Source organism: Dasypus novemcinctus, chromosome 5 (genome assembly GCF_030445035.2).
Source record: "Dasypus novemcinctus isolate mDasNov1 chromosome 5, mDasNov1.1.hap2, whole genome shotgun sequence".
NCBI classification, from domain to species: domain Eukaryota; kingdom Metazoa; phylum Chordata; class Mammalia; order Cingulata; family Dasypodidae; genus Dasypus; species Dasypus novemcinctus.
This window is the reverse complement of record NC_080677.1, coordinates 89,929,701-89,955,491: the sequence shown is the minus strand read 5'-3', so window position 1 is coordinate 89,955,491 and position 25,791 is coordinate 89,929,701. Positions and strand designations below refer to the sequence as shown.

Below are 25,791 nucleotides of genomic sequence, written 5' to 3'. Positions count from 1 at the left end.
TTTCGAGATCAAGTACTGAGGCAATGTTCTAAATTAGAAATAGAATTACAGAAGATTTTTAGGAATGTAGTAATTCAGCTTTGTGGAAAATAGTAAAATGACTCAATGAAATCATCTGTCACATAGCAGTATGTTCTCAGTTATGTGAATGCTTAAGCAATTCGCTACAGTTTGCTCAAGAGGCTGTGATTTGCCATGGTTTACGATTACATTTTAAAAGTAATAAATTAGCTTGTACAATATGTCTAACACAATACATTTGTTTATCCTAGTCAGTGGTAGACATTGCTAATGTTCTACTATTTGAAAGTTGTACTGGGGCATAAGAAAAATAAAGTGGAAATAAACCATTCCATTATCATATATAATAAAATATACTAGCTCACAAATTGTCTAGATAGCAAGCATTTCTGATAATGCTGACAGTAAGATTTAAATGGGAATTTATCTTTGGCTGTATTGCAATTTTAAATTGTTATTTTCATTGATTCTACTAGCATTTATATTTCTTTCAAAAATATTTTAAAATTTCAAAATTAAACATTTCCAAATTGTATTTATAGTTTTATAAACAGAGAGCTCTAAAACTAGAAGTCTTGTTATCTAGACTTAAATCTGGGAAGGGCAAATCGGTTCCATTTTGAGCAATAAAAAGGCTGATGGCTGTGTGGAGAAGGGTCATAGGGCTCAATCTGGTCCCAGCAAGGAAGTCCCTTGATCTGTTTTTAGTACTTGCCGTGGGTGCTGAGAGGCAGGCCAGCATGAGTGTATTGTATTTGCCATCTCTAATCTAATCCAGAGCTTTCACTTTTTTTTCCCCACAAAAATGATGCTTCCATGTAAGTTATTAGTCCCCATATTCACCATTTAAAGAGAATATAAAGCCATTTTAAAAATACTGTTGTTTTTTTCTCATGATTATTTCTGGCTTCTTTCAATCCCTATTAATAATACAGAACCATCTTCATTTTGTTTTCCTTTTTGGCATTATCATCAAAGAATTGAACTTAACGCATCTTTCACCCTACATTTCTCCTGTATAATACCTTCATTTATTTTTTTCCTTAGGCTCTTCTGTTCACAATTAGACATTTATCTCTCTGTCTCTCTTTCAATCAATTATTTCACTTCTGTTTTCAATTTCAATCCTGATCAAGAGAAGACTGCCAGTACTTAATATCAAGGGAACAGAAATGATGCCCTGGTGGTTGGCTAATATATTAAGGACTTCACCCCTAGTTAATTACAAATATTTGTTTTCCTCCTTCCTCCAATTTATAAGTGGCTATGAAATGTCAGAATGTTAGAATATCAATTTCTAGGGAAATATCATCGTAACATTATGAAAAGAAATAGTAGACAATATGTAAGTATTTACTCTAGGAGAACCTTTTCAGTAGTTAAGTATCCACTTATCAATGCCATTGTTAATATACTGTTCTTAAGTGTCTTTTTTAAAAATCTGAAATGAGATTCACATTATTTCTTATTTAAATGCTTTCTATTCATTTATTTTCCTTTCTTTCTTGTGGGGGAGAAGGTGTTGAGAATCAAATAAGCCTATAAGCTTTGAGAAAAGAGGACTAGCTGAACTTTTTGAGTAATTTAACGTTCATTTTTTTGCCATTTCTCATGGAATGAGAGGTGATGCCCAAGATATATAAGTGTGATTGTTTCAGCTGTGCTGAACACTTTCAAACAGAGTGTTAAGGAGACACAAAACAACATTCATGACTCACTTTGGACTGGATAATTCATTATGCCAATTTTTTTTTATTCCTCTTGGAACAGAGTTATGCTCTTGCTGCCTAAAACCCAAACCTGCCACAAACCCTGACTGGTTGGGTAAATGTATCACATCAGACTTAGATGCTGTCGAAAAGGACTCTGAGAGGATTCACTCATATTTCAAGAGACACGTGGGTCTTTAACACAATGACAGTATAGGATCTTAAGAAAAACGTACTATTACTTATAGTAAAAACTACTCATTTTGACAGGGTTAAAATAGAACTGCAACATACTCAAAAACTGCAGCAACATTAACATGAATCCCTAAATACTGGCAATGGATAATAAAAGAAGGTGTGACTTGGCATCCATAAAAACAACAAAAATAATATTTATTGAATACTTTTATCAATTGAGCCCTATGTTATTAATAAATAATTGCTTTCTGTTAAGTGTAGGCAATATTTTGAAGAAAAGTGGGACATAGAGAGGTTAAGTATTTTGACCATGGCTAAGTAAGTGGCTTAGTAAATGGTGAATAACAGGGAAGATTGAGTTTTGTAGCTTTCTGTTCATATTCACTGTGATTTGAACCTCTATGGAAAGAACATTGGCATGGTAGCCAAGAAACTTGGATCTAGCCCTAACTTTGCCACTAGTTAGCTTGTGTGGCTTCTGTCATATAGTATAACCTTGTTGGGTTTCAGTTTCTTTCTCTGTAAAATGATGAGATGGGACTATCCAAGTGTCAGGTTCCTTACAGAGATCTGAGATCCTATGAATTTTTAAAAAATACATTATTTATTTATTTTTAAGATACTTTGACTACATAAAATGTTACATAAAAAAACACTGGGGATTCCCACATGCCCCACTCCCCATACCTCCCACCTTTCCCACATTAATAACTTCCCTCATTAGTATGGTACATTCACTGCAATTGATGAACACATTTTAGAGCACTGCCATACAGCATAGACTGTAGTTTACACTGCAGCTTACATTCTCTCCCACTTCACTCCGTAGGCTATGGCAGGGTATACAATGTCCTGTATCTGTCTTTGCAATGTCATTCAGGGCAATTGCAAGTCCCCAAAATGCCCCCATATTATATCTCTTTTCCCTTCTCCCTGCCTTCAGCAACTCCAGTGGCCACTGTCTCCATATCAATGATATAATTTCTTCCACTGCTAGAATCACAATAAGCCTACAATAGAATACTAGTAAGTCCACTCCAGTTCATATTGTATTCCCCAATCCTGATGATTCTGGGATGGTGACACCCACTCCACCTCCTACTGAGAGGGGACTTCAATCCAATCTGGCTGATGGATGGGATTCTCTTGCTTGCAGTTGTAGACCCTCTCAGTTCCTTGGTGTGGTGGCCATCCATCCTCACCTCCTTGTTGGTTGTCCTGGGTGAGTCCAATGAACTGGTGAATAAGTGTTGCAACTCTGCTAAGACTCAGCACCCAGCTGGCACATGGAGAGCCCAGAGATTCAAGTCTCTTGGACATATACTACCAACTCCAGCACCAACCATAGGTTTAAAAAAGAGACAGAAGAGGCATGTGTAGAGAAGTTACATCTGAGTCCAACTCTGACATCTTCAGGAGCACAAACTTCAAAGTAGGCCCCACTGACAAGGCATGAAACTCTGGAGCTATCTGCCATGACCAAAGGACCTGGGTATCTCTGTAGTCATCAGGAGCCCCACTATTTGGTGGTAGTATCTACTTTGGCTGTCAATGAGATCCTGCTGGGACATGCATAAACATTACCTCTCTGATGACCTCTTGACTCATTTTGAAGTCTCTTAATCATATAAACTCATTTGTCTTTGCCATTTCCCCCTTTTATTCAAGGTCTTTTTCCAGTTGCATCACCACTCAATGCTTGGTGGTAATCCCTCTGTGCCAGGGAGGTTCATTCCTGGGAATCATGTCCCATGCGGGGGGGGGGGGAAGGTAATGCATTTATATGCTGAGTTTGGGTTAGAGAGTGTCCACACTTGAGCAATATGGAGGCTCTCAGGAGGTAACTTTTAGGCATCCTACAATATTAGGAGAAGTTGCAATTTCAAGAGCAAAAATCTCATAAGCATAATCATCTAAGATTTTTAATTTGGCATAAAAAGTAAAATAAACTTTCTAAAAGTCACATGGGCCTTAGAGGTAGAGAATATATGTCAATTTTTGAGTAATTAACAGCTGACTCAGAAACACAAATTATTTTGTTTATTGTTTACTGTTTTTTAATTTATTAGATAACTAGAAAATACCCTTCAATTTCTACTGATCAATGTTCCATTATTTTATTATGTGAGAAACATACAAACAGTTAATACTTCAATGTATTTCTCCTTCTGTGGTATATATGTGATATATAAACATATTATGTTCTTTTATGCACAGAGCTGCAGCTATCCTTAGCATAGTGGGTTGTGATTCATCAAAAAATCTGATGCATTAAGAGGTACATCCTGCATCATGTGTCCAGTGTCCTAGAACATCTGTCAGGAGTCTTTTTCATATGCGTAGTTATACCAGTGTTTCTAAACACTAATGCATCTAGAAACTTCTGAGGTATATATTAAAAACACTGATTTTCCAGCAGATAAGTTGGGGATAGAAAGAGGCATTTAATCAGCCAGGTACACATAACACCCACCACACATCATGTCTAACATCCTGCAGAAGAATCTACCTGGGCCCTTGGCTGAAGCCTGGGTGTCATCATCAGTTTCTTGCAGGTGATCAAAACCTTCTTTTAGTAAACTTTGGCACTGAATCATTTGCTAGGACAACACAAGCAATTAGGCTTTTTAATTTATATAATTCCATTGGCTTGACGGAAAGTAATGAAAGTAATAAAAGTAATCATAAGTGAAAAAATAAAAATATCAGTAATAGTTGTGTTTTTTAAAATGCTGATTCTCACTCCTCAGTCCAAAGATGCTGATCCAGCATATCTGGTTTCAAGTCCCAGAAGCTGCTTTGTAACAAGTACCAGGTCATTTTCACACAGGAGATCTATGAAACACATTTTGAGAGGCCTCTTGATCTAACAGACTACCACTTGGTGCCCTGGCTTTTAATTTTTCATTTTTCTCTAATTGTACCTTGAATTACTTGATGTGTTTAGAATAATTCTTTTTCATTGATAAAGCATTTGATCATGAGGCCTTAAGCTTGGAATTGCTGTTACTGGTCCCTCCCCTCTTTCCTAGCTAATGCTACTTATAGTTTAGGTCTCACTTCGAGGCCAGGGTCTCCTGGAAACCTTTTCTGCCTCACGCTGGACATCACCAACACATAGATTTTATTTAATTGATGTATTTAATTGTCTTTCTCACCCATAACTTGTGATCCATTTGGGTGGAAGACGTGGTCATCTTTACTGTGGTAATCTAGCACAATATTTGGAAATCTGTGTTCACTCAATAAATACTTGTTAAATGATGGATGAATATGGATCGCTATATATTTAAAATTAATACTATTCTTCATGAGGATCATCATTGGCAAGAAACCATTCACTTCTTCATAATTCAATACATATTTATTTAATATCAACTCTAGGACATCACATAAAATTTCAATTTTTCATCCCATTTCTTTGAAGTGGTGATAATTCTATCTCAAATTTTAAAGATGGTGCAAGCCTTTGTGTGATGATATTTTGAGAGATAAAGGGAAAATGACAAAATATTGACATTTTTCACCTAATAAGCATTCATTTTCAGTTTCCATTATTAATTCATAACTATTTCTGAAGGCAGTTGGGGAACTGTTGTTATACTTGAGAGTTACGGTATTCATAGGGGAAAGGAAGACATAGGTAGCAGAGCTCCTAAACAACGAGATGCTTAACAGTTCTTTATAAGCCTGATTTCTAGTTCCTTAGAAATTCCTCTATGTAAATTTAGGAAGGAGTGACAAAATCTGGCAAAATAGTTGGAAAGAACTGCTCAGAATGTTATGGACCCAGGAAAACAGATTATGGATAGGGAAACATTTATTATTCCCCATTGAAGGGCTAGAATAAAAAGTAAGAACACAGCTATAACTTTCTCCTCCATTTTCTAAGCACATGTACTAGCAATTAGAGGGAAGACTAAGGGGTGTTAACATCAGTACCTGAGAATCAAACCATCTTGCCCATAAACATCAGAAACCAATCTGCAGACTAATTCCATCCTTCTGTATCTGTAGTGCAGAAACACCCAGGTATCCACCAGCCTTAACTCTCCCTGGCTCAGGTCTTGGAAGGGGATAGTCTGTAGATTTCTGATTCCCAAGAATGCACACAAAACCAATCAGGACAGGCATTTTTAAATCCATGTATAGGGAATTGGTCAACAAATCCTATTGCTGCTATATCAAAAGTTATATAATGAAAATTTCGTTCCTCTTCTCTTTCCTCATTGCCATCACCTTTAACACTCACATCTTTTTTTGCCTAAAATATTGTGAAAAAGCCTTGTGACTGGTATACTTGCTCCTTTATGTATCCCTTCTAGTCCTTCCATTACATTATCTCTAGAGTTAGGTCCCTAAAAGTAAATCTGACCAAATCTCTCTCACATTTAAAGAAACCTCCATTCCCACAGGATAAAAAGTATCTAATGAATTCAGGCCCATTTTCCTTGACAAGCTAAGCCCTTTCACAATCCAGCTCAAACAGTTCTGTCTCTTGACACTGTTACCCCCACAGATGTAATCCAAACTGTTAAAGCATCTTGTTCTTGGATGTGCCTCTTTCTTTTGTGTTTTGCTACCCTTCCTGTTAAAAACTTGTTTAAAAATTGAAGTTTATCATTCATATATGAACATCTGTAAACAATAAGTGCATAGTAAAAGTTGTGAACTTACTTAGCAAACATGCATGTATCATACAGGTCTCCCATATATTACCCCACCACCAACACCTTGCATTGTTGTGAAACATTTTTTACAAACTATGAAAGAGCATTGTCAATACATTACAACTAACTATAGCCAATATCTTGCATTCGCTGTATTTCCCCCCAGTTATTGGCACCTGTATTAGTATTATATAGTTGTTATAGTTCATGAAAGAGTGGTCTCCTATTTATTTGGTTAATCACAGTCCATTTCTACCAAAGTATTCATGGTATTATACAGTCCCATGCTTTGTCCATTTAAAGTGTACATTCAGTGGCTCTCATATTCATCACAGAGTTGTGCTGTCATCATCAGTAAATTTTAGCACTTTTTCATTATTCCAAGAGGAAAAATCCCATATTATCCATATCCCACTATTTTTGTCCCTTGGATTGATATAATATCTTCTTAGCCATTGCTACAAAAATATTAAACTATTACTATTAACTATAACCCATAAGTTACATTAGTTTTAATATTCCTATTTGTCACCATATTCTTAACACTTTGTAAAAGAACGTTCTTATACTATTAACCACACTCTTCATCCACCACTAAAATCACTGTCATACAGTCCCTGTATTATTTTCTAGCTTCCTTTCAATTGAAATAGTACATCTACAGACTACCCCTTTCAGCCACAATCACATTTATGAATCAGCAGTGTTAGCTATACTCACTGTAATGTGTCACCATCAACTCTATTCATTTCCACACTTTTACAATAAACCTTATTAAAAATTCTACGTACATTAAGCTCAGCTCCCCGTCTCAACCCATATCGCTATCCTTACTTTTAACTAGTTGCTGTTGTCTCTATCTAGAATGACCTTGCCTTTCTTCTCTAATTGGAAAACTCCAATTAGTGTTTTATCCATAAAACCTGATTCAGAATGTTTCTCCCTTTTTGAAAAATTACCTGATTCTTTCAGCAAAATGTTGTCCTCATTTCTGTTCTCTTTACTTATCTCTAAGAAAATAATCATCATATCTTACTACTTATAAAATTTTGCTTATTATAATAATTTAATAATAACAGGTCGGCAAGTCTATTTCCATCATTGTGGAAATAATTACTTCCTTGAGGCAAGAGACTGTAGTTCATCCATCTTTGTTTTTCAGTGTTTATTGCAATATATGGTCCAGGTAGGTGTTCCACAAATCCATTAAAAGAATGGATAACTCTCGTTATGATTATATAAAGTGACTGTAGTATATGATTTAAGGTGCACTGGAAATGAACTCTTGCTCCACAAAATGCATGCCAATTTGACTTTTTATTTTTAAATGTATACTATGTTAGTTTTTAAAAAATTTTATTTAAAAATTTCCCCCATAATTAAAGCATTGTTTTGAACACTGGACGGGGTACTACTTTACGCCTTATAGGGCATGAAAAATCAAGTGTGCTTTAACTTATTAGATGATTTCCTAAAATTTTATGAAGGAGAGAAGAGCAATGTCATGTAATGTTGACTAGAGGTGGAAAGGAAGGAGGAGTAGAAAGGATGCTGTGCATTTATTCAATAGCATTTATATATTTATGCCTCTATTATATACCAGACTCTCCTTGCCACTGGGAGCATAGATAAATAAGCAATTTTCCTACTCACAAAGGACTCAGGGTACATAAAAGGGAGACTGAAAATAGGCAAGGATATATTTTGTTTACATCACAGTTTTATATAGCACTGAGCCCTGTTACCATCAACCAACAAATTCTACAACTTTTCCCCAAATTTTCTAATGTTATGTAAAACACATTCTTTATGTGTATATGGGAATTCTGTATCTTAAAATTTTCTATAAACCCACACCTTTTATAATAAAAAAAACACATTCTTTAGATGCAATTGGTCATATAACTGGTAATTTAAATTTCAAAACTGGATTGAATTTGTAGAAATCCTCTAATCTAGGCCAGAGAGCAATTAATTAATTAATTAATCTTAATAAATTATCTGAGACTAGAAGTCATCATCTAATATTGTAACATATATCATTTTGTTTCTTTGGACCTCCAGTACACTCAGAATTGGGTTAATAATAATGTCCAGTTAATGACATCTCATCATTGGTCCATACATGACACTATTTTATTTAGCTATGTACTCAAATATTTAGTTAGATATTTTCAATAATGTAATAAATAAATGCAAAACTACTCACCCAGGACAACTAACAAGGTGATGATGATGGACAACACCCATCCCAAGGAACAGAGACCGTCTGCAACTGCAAGCAAATTAGTTCCATACACCTGCCCCATGGAATCTAAGCCCCCTCTCAATTAATGGCAAGATAATAACCAAATTCTAACCATTTATTTTCCCCATCCTAATCATCCTAATTTGCCCCATCTGTTATAAACATAATCTTGAAAAACAAGTTCATCATTCCCTTGCTTTCTTTATTCACATAACTTTATATTCCTATAAAATATTTTAGTAGTTTTAGCTTAATAAAAAAGAATATCATTTCATGTAATATTTTGAGACAGTTCATTTAATACAATGTTGCTAAGATTCATTCATATTGCTGTCTATCTGTGAAGTTTATTAATTTTAAGTGCTAAGTATCATTCTCTTGTGTAACATTCCATAGTTTTTTTATCTACTCTTGTGTTGATGGGCATTTGGGTTGGTTCACAATTTATGCAGCTGATAACAAAGTTACCACAAACTCTCTTGTTGATGTCTCTTATGTTCCATGCAAGAGTTTCTCTTGGGTGTGTGTCTAGAGCTGGGTTTAGTGGGAATGGATGATATAGATATTAATTTTAGGAGATAATGTCAAACAGTTTTCCAAAGTGGTTGCACCTATTTATTTTTCTACAAATATATGTGTTTTCCCTTCTGTGAAATGTCTATTTTCTGTCTTTCATCCCATTCTATTAAATTGTTGTATTTTCTTAATATTTGAAGGAGTTCTTTATAAATTTTGCTTCTCATTTATGTTGATTTTGTGCAGTATGAGCATGCTCTTCCAGTTTGTAACTTCTATTTTTACTTTATAAAATTTTCTTTGGATAAACAAAAGTTTTAAATTTTAATAGTTAAACCAATCGTTTCTTATATAAGCTAATTCTTAAAAATTCTTATTTAAGAAACATTTTCCAACTCCAAGGTCTAAATTATATTCACATATATTTTCTAGTAAGAACTTCGGTGGTTTTGACACTTAAGTTTTAAATCCATTTGAAGTGGTTTTTTTTTAATGTGTGATGTATCAATTTCATCCTGCTCCATAAGGATAGTCATTTTCCCCATCTCCATTTATTGACAAGTCCCTCATTTCCCTGCTTTCTGATGTTTCAGGTTTGTTATATAGCCAAGTTCCAGATATGTGTGATTCTCTTTTGAAACTCTCAATTTCATTTCATTTGACAGTTTCATAATAAATGTCTTAACTGAATTTTCAAGAACTCCTGAAATCAGTAGAGTATATTTCTCTTCTCTGTTATTTTTTAGAAATATTCTGGCTGGTATTAGTACTTTAGTCTTCTCTTTAGAGTCAGATTGTCAAATTCTGTTAAACTGTTTTGGAGTTTTGATGAAAATTGAATTGAATCTGCAGATTAGTTTGGGAGAGAATTGACATCTTCACAATATCTTTTTAAAATCTATGAACATGGTATATTTTATTTTTCCAAGTCTTTAATATTTCCTGATACAATTTTGCTATTTTCCCTGTCAGAGTCTTGCACAACTGTTAACTCTTGTTTTGGAATATTTTATTAGATATAATATTTGATTTATTTTCAGGTTTTTAAAAACATATTTATTCCTGAATTCAAAGTTTTTCCCCCTATTATTTCTATATTTAATTGTTCTTGTAAGATGCCCTATATAATAACACAGAGGTGGATACAAATCATTTGTTTCCAAAATGAGTTAAAATCAGGATTCTTTTCTTTTAAATGAGTCAACTTTTGAAAATTGAAGTATTGTAATAAGTGAGTTAGAAAAAAATAGTAGGGAAGCGGATTTGGCTCAACTAATAGAGCCTCTGTCTACCACATGGGAGGTCCAGGGTTCAAACCTAGGGCCTCCTGACTTGTGTGGTGAGCTGGTCCATGCACAGTGCTGATGTGCGCAAGGAGTGCCGTGCCACACCGAGGTGTCCCTGTGTAGGAGAGTCCCATGCACAAGAAGTGTGCCCTGTAAGGAGAGCCACCCCATGCAAAAAAAGCACAGTCTGCCCAGGAGTGGCGCTGCACACATGGAGAGGGGATGCAGCAAGATGACACAACAAAAAGAGACACAGATTCCCAGTGTTGCTGACAAGAATGCAAGAGGACAAAGAAGAACACAGAGTGAATGTACACAGAGAGTAGACAATGGGGGGAGGCGGGGAAGGGGAGAAAAATAAATAAAAAATAAATCTTAAAAAAAAAGAAAAGGAAAAAGGGAAAGTAGTAATAGTATTTTTGTTAGGTAAAAGCAAAAATTTTGAATGGTTATTATTTTCCTTCTCCAAATGAGATTTTAAGTATTGTTACAGAAATAAAGAGGAAGCAGGAGCAATTAAAGCTGTTTAATAGTTTATTTTTAAAAACACATCCACATTATGTATGAAGAAGAAAAGGTGCCTCAACTTGCAGTTAGATTCTACAAAAATAAATCTTTGCATGCTTATTGGCCTCATCAAACAATATAGATTTATAGTTATGTAAATAATATATTTTTCTAATGAATTTCAATTATAAAGAAGCACTTTTCATTTATAGGACCACTGAAGGAAACAAATACTTTGGGTAAATTAAAAACCAGCTTCATAAATATACATGAAACTTAAGATTACTTTCTTACATAATCAGGATGGAAGAGTTTGAAATCTTTTCATGATTTGGTGAAATAAGATTAGCTCTCCTGGGATTTGGATAAAAATTGCCTGTGCAATGAAGACTAGAACCTATTACACAAATTTATCAGCCATTATCTAACTATCTAATGGCTGATAAATTCAAAAAGAAAAAGTCATTGCGAAAAATCACTAGAAGAAAAGTCAGCTGAGGCAGTGTAAGAAAATGTGGATATGGGGCCAAATAGTTCTGATACATAGACTCAGGACATAACTATACACAAAGCAAGCTTTTACACTACCATTTTTCCTTCTGAGGTTCATGAACACATCTAAATTTTAAAGACTTTACAAATATATCTACAAACAGATCATTATATTTGAAAGAAAAGGGCATTTATTTTTTCCAGTCAGTATGCATAATATGATAGAAAAGGAAGACTAACCTGAGTAATTTTAAAGTGAGGAAATAGATGCTTGCGTTACAGTGATCTGAATTCATCGTCATAAAATTGGCCTGTGGCAATACACATATAAGGTCTTTTAACTGAGTATAAATTTATTTGCCTTTTCAGTTTTAGTTTGTTTTTTTCTCCTTCTCTGGAGAATTAATGTTATATCAATTCATCTGAAAGAATTTTGAGTAAAATGGAATAAAAAATTTAATAATTGAAACCTTAAAAAGTAATTTCCATGACCACAAATGGACTGCCAGTTAGTAAAACTTTAGCATTCAAACCAAGAGAAAAACGTTTTCACTTGGGAAGATTAAATTCCTGAATGATGCAATAATCTACATTTACATATATTTTTTATTTCAGTTATGAAAGTTTTAATATGATCTTGTTTAGAAATATGGCATTGTGTGAATTATTTTTACATTTTTCTACAACAAAGCATTTACTATTGCATCAGTCCAAAAATTAATTTTATTTAAAAACACACAAAGTAATAGAAGAACATGTGAAGGGTTGTATAGTACTTTTTGACTTGTTATTTGCTTGAATTTCCTCCTGTATAAAATATTTGGAAGATGTAGAACCAGAAAAATATATAAATTTTGTTTTAAATTTAACAGTAAAGAAGAATTTTCAGCAACATCAGAAGAGAATAACTTTGAGAATTCAAACATTACAGGTAATATTTCTTATTTAATATGTAAACAAAATCTGTCTCTTTTATTAAAATCTACAATTTAAAAAAGAACTTATATAGGTAAAATTATATTAACTTTTCAGATACCTATATCCCGAAAATTGTGTGTAGTCATGAGGACAAGGAAGACTTGGAAACCATTCAACAACCTGTAAAAGATGTAAACAGGGAACATGATGAGCATAGTGAAAAAGAATTAGAGTTGATGGTAAGTATTCCAGATGCCACAGTATTAGAGATGAATCCATTTATGCTTCAAAGATGCTACAATGTCTGCCTTTCAATAGCTTCAATAATATAATTTGCAAATGTGAAAACACTCCCTATTCTGTCCTTGCATCCCTAGCATGATCAATTTCAGTATGTTGCTTCGGGTCTCTGCAGAAATAAATGAATGGTATTCATGTCTTATCTCTTCACAGAGGCTCTGAGTAACAGTTTTTAGGAACTACAGGAGAGGTAGCACTATCTTGATATGCATTTCTGATCTTTGTGACAAGTGTTCACTTACATTAACTCCTCATCTGTGAAATGAAGGAGCTGGACTAGACGATTATTAAGGTCCAGTCCAACTCTACCAGTCTCTGTTTCTTGCATTTAGCAGCATTTTTTCTTCCTTTCTTCCTTGTAATATTCTCAAAGTTCGATATCATTGTAGAATATTAAATTACCAAGTGAGGGGAAGATAGCCTCTGCCATAAGTTTTGAATAGGAAACAAATTCTGAATTGTACAATTTAGAATTAAATTGGTTATAATAAATTTCACACTTGGTGAACATTCAATCTATTTGGAATATTTTGGGGATGGTTTAGATAGCATTTTTATCACAAAGGAAGAAATAGAAGTAAACAAGTCACATAATGAATTTATCCTTTTCTATGTTTGGTTGGAGCACATAATCATTGGGTTACATGGATTCATAATCATCTAATATTAAAATGACATTTGCCTCTTCAAGTGTCAGTGCTGAAAGAGAAAAGAAATAGGGCTCACCTCTTTCCCCACACATTCCATCTTTTCTATACTGATATGGGAAGCTGCATCACTAAAGTATGCAATTTACTTTGCTCCAACTTTAAGAAACTACAAAGTTGTCACCCATTGTGAGAATTCTCACAGCTGAAAGTTAACATCGCCATTTTTTTCAAACCACAGAATATAATGAAAGGGCCCTGAAAAATTACATACTTCACCAATACACATCATTACAATGAGCAGGTTCAAATATAAAAGTTTGTTTAGAAGTTACTGAGAACTGTACGCCCAATAAATGAACAGGGAGCTGTAATTTAGATGCTAATTTGCTCCATGCTGATGTTAATGCATAAAACAATGAAGCTCTATAATAGATGGAAATACAACCAAATCTGTGGAACCCACAGGCATTGGCTTACAAGACAGCTGTGCAGTTGACAAGTAACATGAGCCTTATGTGAGAAGAAGGGGAAAACGTAAGATTTGCATATAATTATTGAGATCATGCAAATGTCAGTTATGAGGAGGAAAAAAAACAGGCATCTCACTGTTAAATCCTGACAGTTGGCATCACTGAAGAACTCAAATACATTTGAGTACCAGTTGGCAGAGGGTCATTAAAACAGAATTTGCAGAGACATTAACTCCCTCACTTTTCTTTGAGTGACGTTTTGCTATTAATAGTTTGCAGAGGCTTTGCAGAAAACATATTAATAAGAGAAACTGTAATGGGGGCACCTACAGCAAGTATAAATGCAGCAAGGGGCACCCAGGAAGCTGCTCTCTAATTGATTAGCATGGAGCTATCAATGTGTATATCCTAAGTGAGGAGAAAGTGCAATGACAAGCAAGAATAGTTGAATAATACAATGTGATATTTGGGAGCTGGGAAGGCGAGTGATTAATTTGGGCCCCTTTTCCTATTAATCGTATTCGAAAATCATGCCCTACAAGTATCTCCCCAAAACATCCAGCTTCCAGAGTTTGTATGCAATATCCATGAATGAAATGAGTCAAGGAAATCTATCCAATAATTACTAGCCAAGTTAATGAAACCTACCTAATTTGTTTTGTATATTTAAAAAGATCATTTGGTCATTATTTTTTGTCGTTTTTATTCCTTAAGATAAATCAACATTTAATAAGAACTAGAAGTACTCCTCCCAGAGATGAAAAGAATACATTTTCAACAGATCCAGCCAATTTTCCAAAGAAAGCTGAGGGGTTAGAGAAGCAAAGCCATGGTGAAACATGCACTCAATTGTTCAAAAGGCCTTTGTCTCCAAATTCATCAGCAGAAAGCTCCTTAACGGGAGGTATTTCCTATAATGAGAAATATTTTTCAGAAAATGAGTGTAGTCATCAACCTTCAGAGGAAATTATTTCAGATACAGAAGAAATCAAGCCATCATTAGGAAATACTAGTAGTGATGAATTAGAGCATTTTCATATCAGCAGCAAAGAGGTACTGGATGATAATGCTAATCCAGCCCAATGGAGAGGCAGAGTGCAAATATTTTGCCCCTCCTCAGATCAAATAATGGCAAGCAACCTTAATAAAGAACATGAAGGAGGAGCTAAGAAAATGGAAATAAAAGATTGTGAATGTTTTAGAAGAAATTTCTGTTCAGATGTATCTGCACATTTGGAGGAATCAACAGGGAAAGGACTTTTCAAGAAAGATTATGGCAATGAGGAGGAAGAGGAAAGAATACATTTAAGTTCTAATGAAAAACAAAACAAAAAATTTCAATCACTCTTACATGACCAAGAAAGGAAGATGGGCCATCCTGAAATAAATATGGAAGAGATTGGAGCTAGTAACAGAGATCTAACTGCTCTGTTGGGCAAAGAGACCACAATTCCCAACCGCGGAATAACTGCAAATGTGTTCCATTCACCAAGGACAGGTTTAAGTAGGGAAGAAGCCATGTTAACAACCCCGGAGTGTGTTCACTCGACCAACGAAGGCACCACTTTAGGAGGGATAACAGATCAAGTTTGTTCACCAAGAAATGGAAATGTTTTGAGAAGTGATTATCTTTTCCAAGTTCAAGAAGAAAAATTAGGTTGCATTAATCCTGAAGGTGAGTGTAAGAACACAGAGCATAAACAAAGGTGGAATGTTCTGGAAAGTAAAGGAAAAGCAAGAGGGAGTAACACAAATATAACAGGACAGATCAAAGAACAAGCAGATTATGGAGACATGTGGGATAAAAACGATAATACAACAAATTTGAAAGCTTCTCCTACAGAAGGATTGTTTACCTGCCAAGAAACAGTGCGATGTGAACTGTCTTCTCTAGCTCATCATGGGATTGCTGAGGAAGCAGAAGCAGGTACAGCTTATATAATTAAGACAACATCAGAAAGTACTCTAGAAAGCATGTCTGCTAGAGAAAAAGCAATAATTGCTAAGCTACCTCAAGAGACAGCACGAAGTGACAGGCCCATAGAGGAAAAAGAAACAACGTTTGATCCACACGAAGAGAGAAATGATGATTCACATTATAACCTTTGTCAACAGGATACAGTAGATGTAATCTATGACAATGATTTTGAAAAGAAATCACATTTAAATATTTGTATTGTACCTGAAGATGAAATGGAGAAGGAAGAAACTATGTCTATATGCAATCCTGGGAAGATACATGACAGGGAGAAATGTGGCAGTGGAAATGCATCACCTGTGGAAGAATCCTTACAGGCCATTACAGTGAATCAAAAAGCAACTTCAAAACTGGACTTGCATTTGGAAATGTTGCCAACAGACACAAAAGTATTTCCAGAAAAGAGAGATTATGGGCAGGGTCAAGAATTATCAAAGAAAATGGATTCAGATGCCCTTATTCATTCTGCTTTTAACTCAGACACTAATAGAGCTTCTCAGAAGTATTCTCCTGCTTCCTCTCACCATACTAAACCTTCCATGCCAGCTTATGAACAGGCAATTGGTGCAAAGAGTACAATACCCACCATGACTGTTGAAACTATTTTAACTAAACCAGAATATAATTATAAGCTATCAAGTGAAATTCAGGGTAGTGAGAAGCAAGCTCTTCCTGGGTCTACATCTGAAGAGATTTCCAAAAGTTCAGGAATAGTGACATCTGGTAGTAGACGAGAAAGAGGGATAAGCCAGAATTCCCAACAAGGAGAATGCAGTGAGGAAAAACGTCCAGAGACAAAGATTTTAATCAGTGAAACTTTTGAGAACATGGAAGAGACGAGGTATGAAAATGAAGGATTAATAAACTCTGGACAACCCTTATTCTCTGTAAGTGACAAGGAATGTGAAAGCCCGGCCCAGGAAAGTCAAGCTCAAAGCAGTGAATCTCTACTTTCAAAATACACCAATTCTAAAATACCTTATTTCCTTTTATTTCTGATATTTCTTGTAACCATCTACCACTATGACTTAATGATTGGGTTGGCATTCTATCTTTTTTCGTTGTACTGGTTATCCTGGGAAGGGGGGAGAGAAAAAGAATCTGTCAAAAAGAAATAACCTCAGCAATATTATTATTCTCTCTTCAAAGATAAGCTATTTAGCCCCCAACATTTGGATTGGTGAAAGAGACTATTCATTGTTCAAAGAGCCAGTGCAGTTTTTCTCTTGAAGGATCATTTAAAAAGAATGCGTATGAAGTTTGCTCCTTCATATAAGTAATTATTCTATATAGGACCATTATGCTTGGATCATTAAATACCTATATGAATATGAGATCTGAAGCACGTCAAGTTGAAATTAGGTACAGCTGTTGCTCCTTAGCAGGCTATGAAGTTGCAATGCTTCATGTCTCTTCACTACTTAAACTACCATTTCTTGCATTCATTTCTTTTGCAGTAAAGTTTCATTTTTCCCCGTGAGAATATTCCCTCCCTCCATGGTTTTTAAAAATAGGTAAAACATGGACAATGGCAGGACTTTTTTGATCTTTTAGTATTGACCATGAAATTTGCTTTTACTGCTGTATCATTTATCATCATATTTTGATGGATCAAATCTTTCAGCTTCCATTTCATATTTTTCAGAACAACACCCATGCATACTGAAACGAGTAAACCTATGTTGAAGAAACACATTATGTTCGCTTGAATAATACTTTATACAAGGCTTCAAAGTCAAGGCATCCATAAACCAAATGTGACAAAGTCTGAAATAATTGGAAGACTGTCTTTCTATTCTACAAATTTTGTGGGTGGCCATTTTTAAGAAATGTTTCTCTTTTGTAAAGGGAGACTGTGTAACAAAGCTTAACAATTTCATTGTCAGCTATTATTCAGAGTTAAAATTTTTAATTAAAATTCCACAAGCATAATTTAAGAATGAATTTGTATCTATAAGCATAAAGCATTAAATAATTATAAAGAGTTTACAAATGAACTGAGTATTTGTTCTGCTTGGAAGTATTTTTGTCTTCAAACAAATTTTTATTCTTTTTTCATATAAACCAAAGTATTCCACAACATACATTTGGAAAACAAACACCTGAACTCATTGGTGATATTCATTATATGATTATCGGGTTGTTAGTTGATACATCAGAATTTTAAGTAAGCAAATAGGTAGATATATAAAACTAATGATGGAGAAATGAATATCCAGTATAGCAATGACTTTGGCTGTTGTTGTTTTGTTGTTATCTATGACTAAGTGTGTGAAATAATGGAACTAGTGATTTATTCAAGTAAGAGTAATACAAGGATTCATGTTCAATAGCTTCAACTACCTATTGAGTACAAAACGCTGTGCTCTGTTCTAGGGCACAGATATCCCACATAGCTAGTCCTCAGGATGGAGTCATAGGTATACAACTGTAGAGAATATAGAAGAAAGTCACATGGGGAAGCCTATTTGGGTGATTCCTTTTCATAGGAACTTCTTTCAGAGAGCGTGCAACATTTTTCTTCAGTGCAGAAGAGTAATCTGTTTATACTTCACCCCTGTAAAGGCATATTCAATGAGTACAATCCCACACATTTAATAAGTGTGCATTTGTGGGAAAACAAAATCAGAACAAAGTATTTAAACTGACTTTCATCATGTATTAAATGATTTCCTTAATGGTCATTCAGTATACAACCATTTCCAAATCCTCTTACTCCATGCGTCTCTCAAGTTCCACTGAAACTGAATCCTTGACTCTAACTTTTTAGTTGAACAATATAAACATTCTGAAGTAGAACTTAGGGAAAATATTTGATTGTTTGAGGAAGCATATTTTCATTTATTATAAGTAGAAAACTGTTGGCAGTACTGAGAATATTATCTCTAAAATTACTATACTGATAATTTTGTTGACAGGTTGAAATTACAATGGAGTTCAGGTTAGCATTTCTTTAGTTCTTAATGGCTTGGATTTTGCATTCCACCTTTAAGAATTTTAGTCAATATGTCATATCTTATTAATACAAAGATTCCTACATTACTTTATGAACACAGGTGCCTGAACTGTAATTATTCCATTAAAAGAGCAATAATTTTTTTTCTCTTTTATTTGACTTTTGGCAACTTTAAGTTACTAAGCCCTCTCGTACATATTTGTGATATGACAATAGAAGGTTTAAAGAATTTAAAATACACAATTCTGTATTTTTCTTCATGTAATGAAGATGAAGAAGTAATTGGTGATTTAACTGACTTTTCAAGCATTATTTATGAAGAGCTTAAAATAAAGTCATAACAACTTGTGAAACTATCACTAAGTGGAGAGACAGAGAGTTTTCCAACCTCTTTTGGTCAGATCATTATGTTGAACAAAAAAATGGATATCAAGAAGAACTGGCAGTCACTGGTTAATAAAGATTCCACTATTAAGTCATCATGGCAAGTGTAATCTTTGTAAGCATAGCTCTTCATGTCTCCCCAATAATGCTTAAAGGACCAAAGAGGGTGTGGCATGATAGTAAGGCAAGAGAGATGCATTGCACATCTGCTTCCTAAATTGAGTAAGAAGTGTGATTTAGTAACTATCACCTTTTATCTTGCTGGGGCTTCGGATTACCAGACAGAAGCAACATTCTAAAAATTAATTGGCAAACTAAGCAACTGTAGCTAGTAAAAATAATTACCTTTAAAAAAATCACAATTGTATAAACCATCCATATCTCAATATGAGATTTCTCAGTGGAAGAGGAAATGAATCACTGCTCAACACTAAAGAAATGTGGACAAATGTAATTTTTTTTTGTTTCCTTGCTGAGACTTAATGTTTTGATAGTGAAATACACACACACAATTCAGACCCTATCTGTCATCTTAAATCAGTCTGCTAATTAAATGGAAAACATAAAATGCAGACCAAATTTTGCCCGTTGCTAATTATTTTTTCAGTCATACATATCATTTCATATAATTAAGACCATTGTCTTCTTTATTATGCTCACTTTTTGCATATACATAAAACCCCAAAAGCAAACAAGATAAAATGATAGAAAAGTAGAAGGAAAACTAGCAAAAACGCAGGCAGGAGGGCTGTCAATTGCAGTGCCAGTCACTTCACTGATTTCTGTAATCATGATCTCCGAGCTTTCTTTCAAATTTTCATTGAGTGAATATAGACACTGAATCATGCAATAAGGATTGTTTTATTGTTTGAATCCTGTCTTAGCCAATTCTTGTGGAACTAAGGATAGGATGGATTCTGATTCTGCAATAAGGTAAGAAAGAAAGAGGACATGCCATGCTTTTCCAGCATCCCCAAGACTGTCCACTTAAATGAGGAGAACAGTTAATAAGGTTACTTTTTTGATTAAATCCATTCATTTGCTTATTTTTTTTGCTTTCAGAAATAATAAAAATCATGACAAAATAAATTACTTCTCATCTTTTAAAAATAAATTTAGTCAAAAACCCAATATGTTTCCATCACTTTTCCCAAACCTCTTTAAACAGCAAATTAAAATCTCACTAGCTTTTGAGCCCAGCTTTGAATGTTCACATGTTCTACAACAAAAATTCTTTTTTTTTTTTTTTTAAAGATTTATTTATTTATTTAATTTCCCCCCCTCCCCTGGTTGTCTGTTCTTGGTGTCTTTTTGCTGCGTCTTGTTTCTTTGTCCGCTTCTGTTGTCGTCAGCGGCACGGGAAGTGTGGGCGGCGCCATTCCTGGGCAGGCTGCTCTTTCTTTTCACGCTGGGCGGCTTTCCTCACGGGTGCACTCCTTGCGCTTGGGGCTCCCCCACACGGGGGACACCCTTGCGTGGCACGGCACTCCTTGCGCGCATCAGCACTGCGCATGGCCAGCTCCACACGGGTCAAGGAGGCCCGGGGTTTGAACCGTGGACCTCCCATATGGTAGACGGACGCCCTAACCACTGGGCCAAAGTCCGTTTCCCCAAAAATTCTATTTACAAAAAGAACTCTTTAAAAAGCCCAGCAATTTTATTCTGCACCATTTCTATATCTATTAAATACCAAAATTCCTTCATTTTTTTTCAAAATATGAAACAATATATTATATAAATTTGAAGAAAAATTCCCAAAGTCTTTTCCTAATCTATCCAATTCTTTATATGCACCATAAAGTAGAGAGGGGCATGGGTTAATCAATAGTGAATTACAGATAACCAAACTATCCAGCCTTATTTCTCTCTGCTCCCTGACTCAAACCCCATCAGTCAAGCAAGTTACATTGTCCCCAGAACATGCCACGCTTATCTGTTTCTCTGTGACTTTGCTCATGTATGCCTCTCTGTCTAGAAGACGCTTTCAGTTATCTCTGCTCATTTGTTCTTATCCAAATTCTGCACATTCTACTAAGACACCTCAAGTCCCTGTCCTTTTGACGTCTCCTACTATTTCAGCTGGTGGAATCTTTCTAACCTCAGACCTCCCATGACATTTAACTCTTCTTCTTTGCATGCACTGGGCATTTGAATTATCATCCTAACTGGACTGTCTGCTCATTCAGGCAGGGAAAATGGCTTCACTTCCCACCTATCACTGCCCTCCTTGTCCTGATCAAGGTCTAGTTTAGTGTGAGAGTTATGTAGGAATCCTCAGGCAACACTTGTGGGATAGAATTGAAACGCAGTGATATCTTCTCCCTCTTCTGACCCTGAAATGTGGAAAGGATTCTCTGGGGTCTGATATAAACATGAATAAACAACTAAAAGGGCTAGGATATTTTTGCAAACTCTTGAAAAGAAAGTAGGAAAACACAGAAAGAGTGTGGCAAGGGGAGAGAGTGACAGTGGATTTTGTATGTGAGGAGAGGAACAATCCTTTCTCTCCAGTCTTCTTAACAATTAAATTGATTTTATATATTTATAAACTTTCTTAGTGCATGAAACATTCCCTTTCTTCTATTTCATGGAAAGTAATATACAGATTATACATTAAAATAATAATAATGCATAAGTTAATTCCCTGACTAGTGTAAAAAGTAATAGAAAAGGACATGTTTTCAGCTAAACTCAGTGGCTTAAAAGCCAACAAACATCACAAGGTATAAAGTGCAAGAAATTCAATCCTCTCAAGTGCTGCCATGCCCTTTGAAAATGGCTGATCTGTCAATTTCACACCTGTGCTGTATGTCAACCTTAGGGTAAGCAAATAGAAAAACTAGCAAACATAGTCCGTGGATTTTTAAAAAAGATTTTTCAGAAAGAAAGCTTCTGCCTGGCGAATACATAAAAGAGTATACACAAACACACAACACACACACACACGTACATATTATCCCAATATCTGAAAAATGACAACAACAGCAGGGAACATAATCTATGAATACTGTGTGTTGTAATGTATGTAATATATGAATTTTGATCTTTTCCTTGAGAAACCTCATTCTATCAGGTTTAGATGTAAAATTAAAATAATAACACAAAGACATACTTGTTTCTGAGGCAAAGGCCAATGGAAAGCTGTGTATGGCCTAGAAATCTACTAGCATATCATATAACAGCTTAAAATCATCACCAACTAGTTTCTTAAGGCTTAAACAGAAGCCACATACATGTTTACTATACTGTAGAATTCATCACTATCATGTATTGGTTGACTTAATTCTGAGTGGAAACAGATTTAAAATTTCCTAAAGACACACTCTATAAAACATGATATCAAACAGTAGTAAGATGATGCTTAGAATTCTTTATAAGAATTAGAAACTCTCTTTTTAAACACTTAAATAACTGATATCTTCTTTTAGTAGTTTAATATATGAGGCTTTCATGTTAGAGTATATAAAATATTTTTTTAGCTAAGAACCATTTAAGATAATAATCACAGGTAAATGATTTATATATATGCTTTAAAATTGATATTGATATTTTGTTTCTATACATTGAGAGTCTCCCCAGTTAATAAAAAAATAGAATAAGTTTACCAGGGGCCAGGATGGGGATAGGGAATTGGGAGTTAATTCTTACTTGATGCAGAATATCTGTTTGGAGTGCTGAAAAAAATTTGGTAATGTATAGTGGGAATGTATGGTAGCACAACATTATAAATGCAATTACACCACTGAATTATTTATCTGAATGTGGCTAATGGGGGGACATTTTAGGTGGTGTATGTGTTGCTAGAATAAAAATGATAAAACAAAATAAAATGATAAAACAAGCATGGGATGATAACATAAACAATGAGCCCTAATGTAAATCATGGATTACACTTACTATAGTTTATAGTAGAATTATAATTAATAGTCTCTCTTCAGTTGTAAAAAGATAACCCTCTATGCAAAATGTTAAAAATGGGGGCAGGTATAAGGGTAATGTATTTTCTGCATGGTATTTCTGTAAACCTACAAATTCTCTAATAAAAACAAATACCTTAAAAAAGCCTTTGGGATATTCAATTTTCTGTTTCCATTATGTATACAAACTTTTTGTGTTTTTAAGTGAAACAATTCTGAGTCCTACTTAAAGAAAGGAACAGAAGTAGAGAGCAGACAAAATTGTTACCACTTTACAGATAAAAGTGGAAATATATTTAATACATTTCTATTTTTTTGAAAATTGGAAAGGAAAATAAGTAAAGGTAAGAAATTATAAACGTCTTTCACATTTTTTGATATGCTTCTGTGTGTGGGATCGGACCTATAGATTGCTCTTAAGTCATTTGGCAACTCCTATGCCATTTCTTTGGCGTATCTGGTGTTAATCCTAATCTTAAATTATTTAATTCAAGTTAGTTGATTTGTTATCACAAAAATAACCGAGGAACATAGTTGCAGAGTGAATCTGTTAGTATTTATAACATCTCTCTCTCTCTCTCTCTCTCTCTCTCTCTATCTATCTATCTGAATGTGAGGTTCAATATTAAATAATTATAATAATGATAGTGAGCTCTTGAGTGTTTACAATGAATTGTGCACTATTCTATTCACTTTATGTGAAATAACACATTCAATTTTCACACTATCCCATAAATGAAGTGCAACTATTATTCTATTTTACAGATAGACACAGAATCAAAGAGAGGTTAATTTCCAAGTTCGCACACCAAGTTAATGGTAAAGGCTAAATTTGGACCCTGGCAGACTGTCTTCAGGATTGATCCTCTTAGCACCATGTTGTTCCTTCAATCCCAAAACATCAGGTTACCTTATGAATTGCACAGTTTTATGTTAGCAGGATGCAAGGTATTCTAATCATATATTACATATAACATGTCATAGCTCTTGCACAGGTAATCCTCTTCATTAATGCACCTAAAATGGAAAGTTCCTAAAAAGATTCTGTTCATTTCAATTCATTTTCAAGCTAATCACTAAACTGAAAAACACTCACTGATTTCTTTTTAAGCTAGAAACAATAGGAGGGTCTAAATCTTACCTAGATAAAGTACAGCAAAGGAGATGGGTGCATAAAACAATAATTGTGATATCTTATGACCAATATAATAATAAAGGTAAGATTTAGGAACAGAAGTGCACAAAGAAATGACTGTTTGCCTCTGTGAGCACTTTGCTGCTTACATTTCAGAGATGTGCCATCATCTTAACACTATAATTTTAGGGTTCAGAGGAATCACAATAAAACCCTCCAAATGGCTCATTACAATGAAGTTTTACATACATAATTACAAGGATGAGTATATACCTTGATGTGCTTGGTATAGTCCTGGTTTATGCTTGACATCCCATTGTAATTATTAATAGCATCTCTTTTTACTTTCAAAAGTAACCTGGTTTGGTTGATAAATTATATGACCAGTCTAATAATCCAAGAAAATATCCTAGCCAGTAGGTATAAATCACTCTGTATCAGAGGAATGAAAAGGGCAGCTTCCAATACAAACACTAGCTATAACCTACAGTTTTTGTCATTAGGGTTAGTAGAATATAATTAAGATATATCAGCCCCTATTCAGCCTAGGTAATGTACAGCAATATTTATACAGATTCATTAATGCAGAGGACAATGATGAAAATCTATGGACATTTTGTAAAGAATGCATTGGTCAAAATTCATTAGCAAGAAGTCATTTACATTACTGACATCAGATAATTTTAACATTCTGGAACCAGAAACGATAGCCTATTCAGAGAACTGAGTACATGATAATTCCATCATTCAGGATGGCCAATGTGGATTAACATGTAAGAAATTTTTGCAAAAGTTGTAGAGGCTACTGTGAATTCCTCAGCATTAAAATGGTGTATGTTGCTGGAAGTTATGCTATGAATGCATATTCTAACCATCATCAGTAAAAGAAACACATTTGTTGGCAGTAACTGGATTTTAGCACTGGGATTTAACCACAAGGTAAAACAATATTATTAGAATAATAAAAATAAATGAAAATATAAGCAAATGACATGAGATAGCCATTAAGAGACAAAGACATTTTAAAGCCATTGTCACCCATCTAGCTTTGACCTTGCAACAACCTTAATTTTTTGCCTCACTTTATACAAGTAACGCTGTACTGAGACTGTGATTGACAATGGATCTGCACTTCTTTCACTTTTGCCTGGGTCATATATGCATTGGAAACTTATCCAAAGACTTATTACCATAACTTAAGACTCCAGAGTATGTTCATGCTTACTGAGTGGCAAGCCTGGTATAGTTGTCCTAAAAGCCTTTAGCCACGCCTCTACAACACTTCAACCCACCTTACACACACAAGAAGCAGAGAAATTCATGAATACTGTTCATTCTATATCTCCTCTTCATTCACTTAAAAAAAGCTACAGGGTCAATTTTAAGTACCTATCAAGCTGTTTCATCTTTGAAGGTGGATAGTGTGTTGTAGTTTA

General features: G+C 34.5%; 1 protein-coding gene across 1 annotated transcript in view; it reads left to right on the top strand.

Annotated features, from left to right (window-relative positions):
* Positions 1–23,490, top strand: part of PPP1R3A (protein phosphatase 1 regulatory subunit 3A) — a 49,182-nt gene extending 25,692 nt beyond the window's left edge. Inside the window, exons 2-4 of the mRNA XM_004449277.3 lie at positions 12,520–12,578; positions 12,680–12,804; positions 14,700–23,490. Coding sequence (XP_004449334.2) covers positions 12,520–12,578; positions 12,680–12,804; positions 14,700–17,081 — 2,566 coding nt within the window. The 3' untranslated portion in view covers positions 17,082–23,490. The remainder of the gene's footprint in view (positions 1–12,519; positions 12,579–12,679; positions 12,805–14,699) is intronic.
* The last annotated feature ends 2,301 nt before the right edge of the window (positions 23,491–25,791 follow it).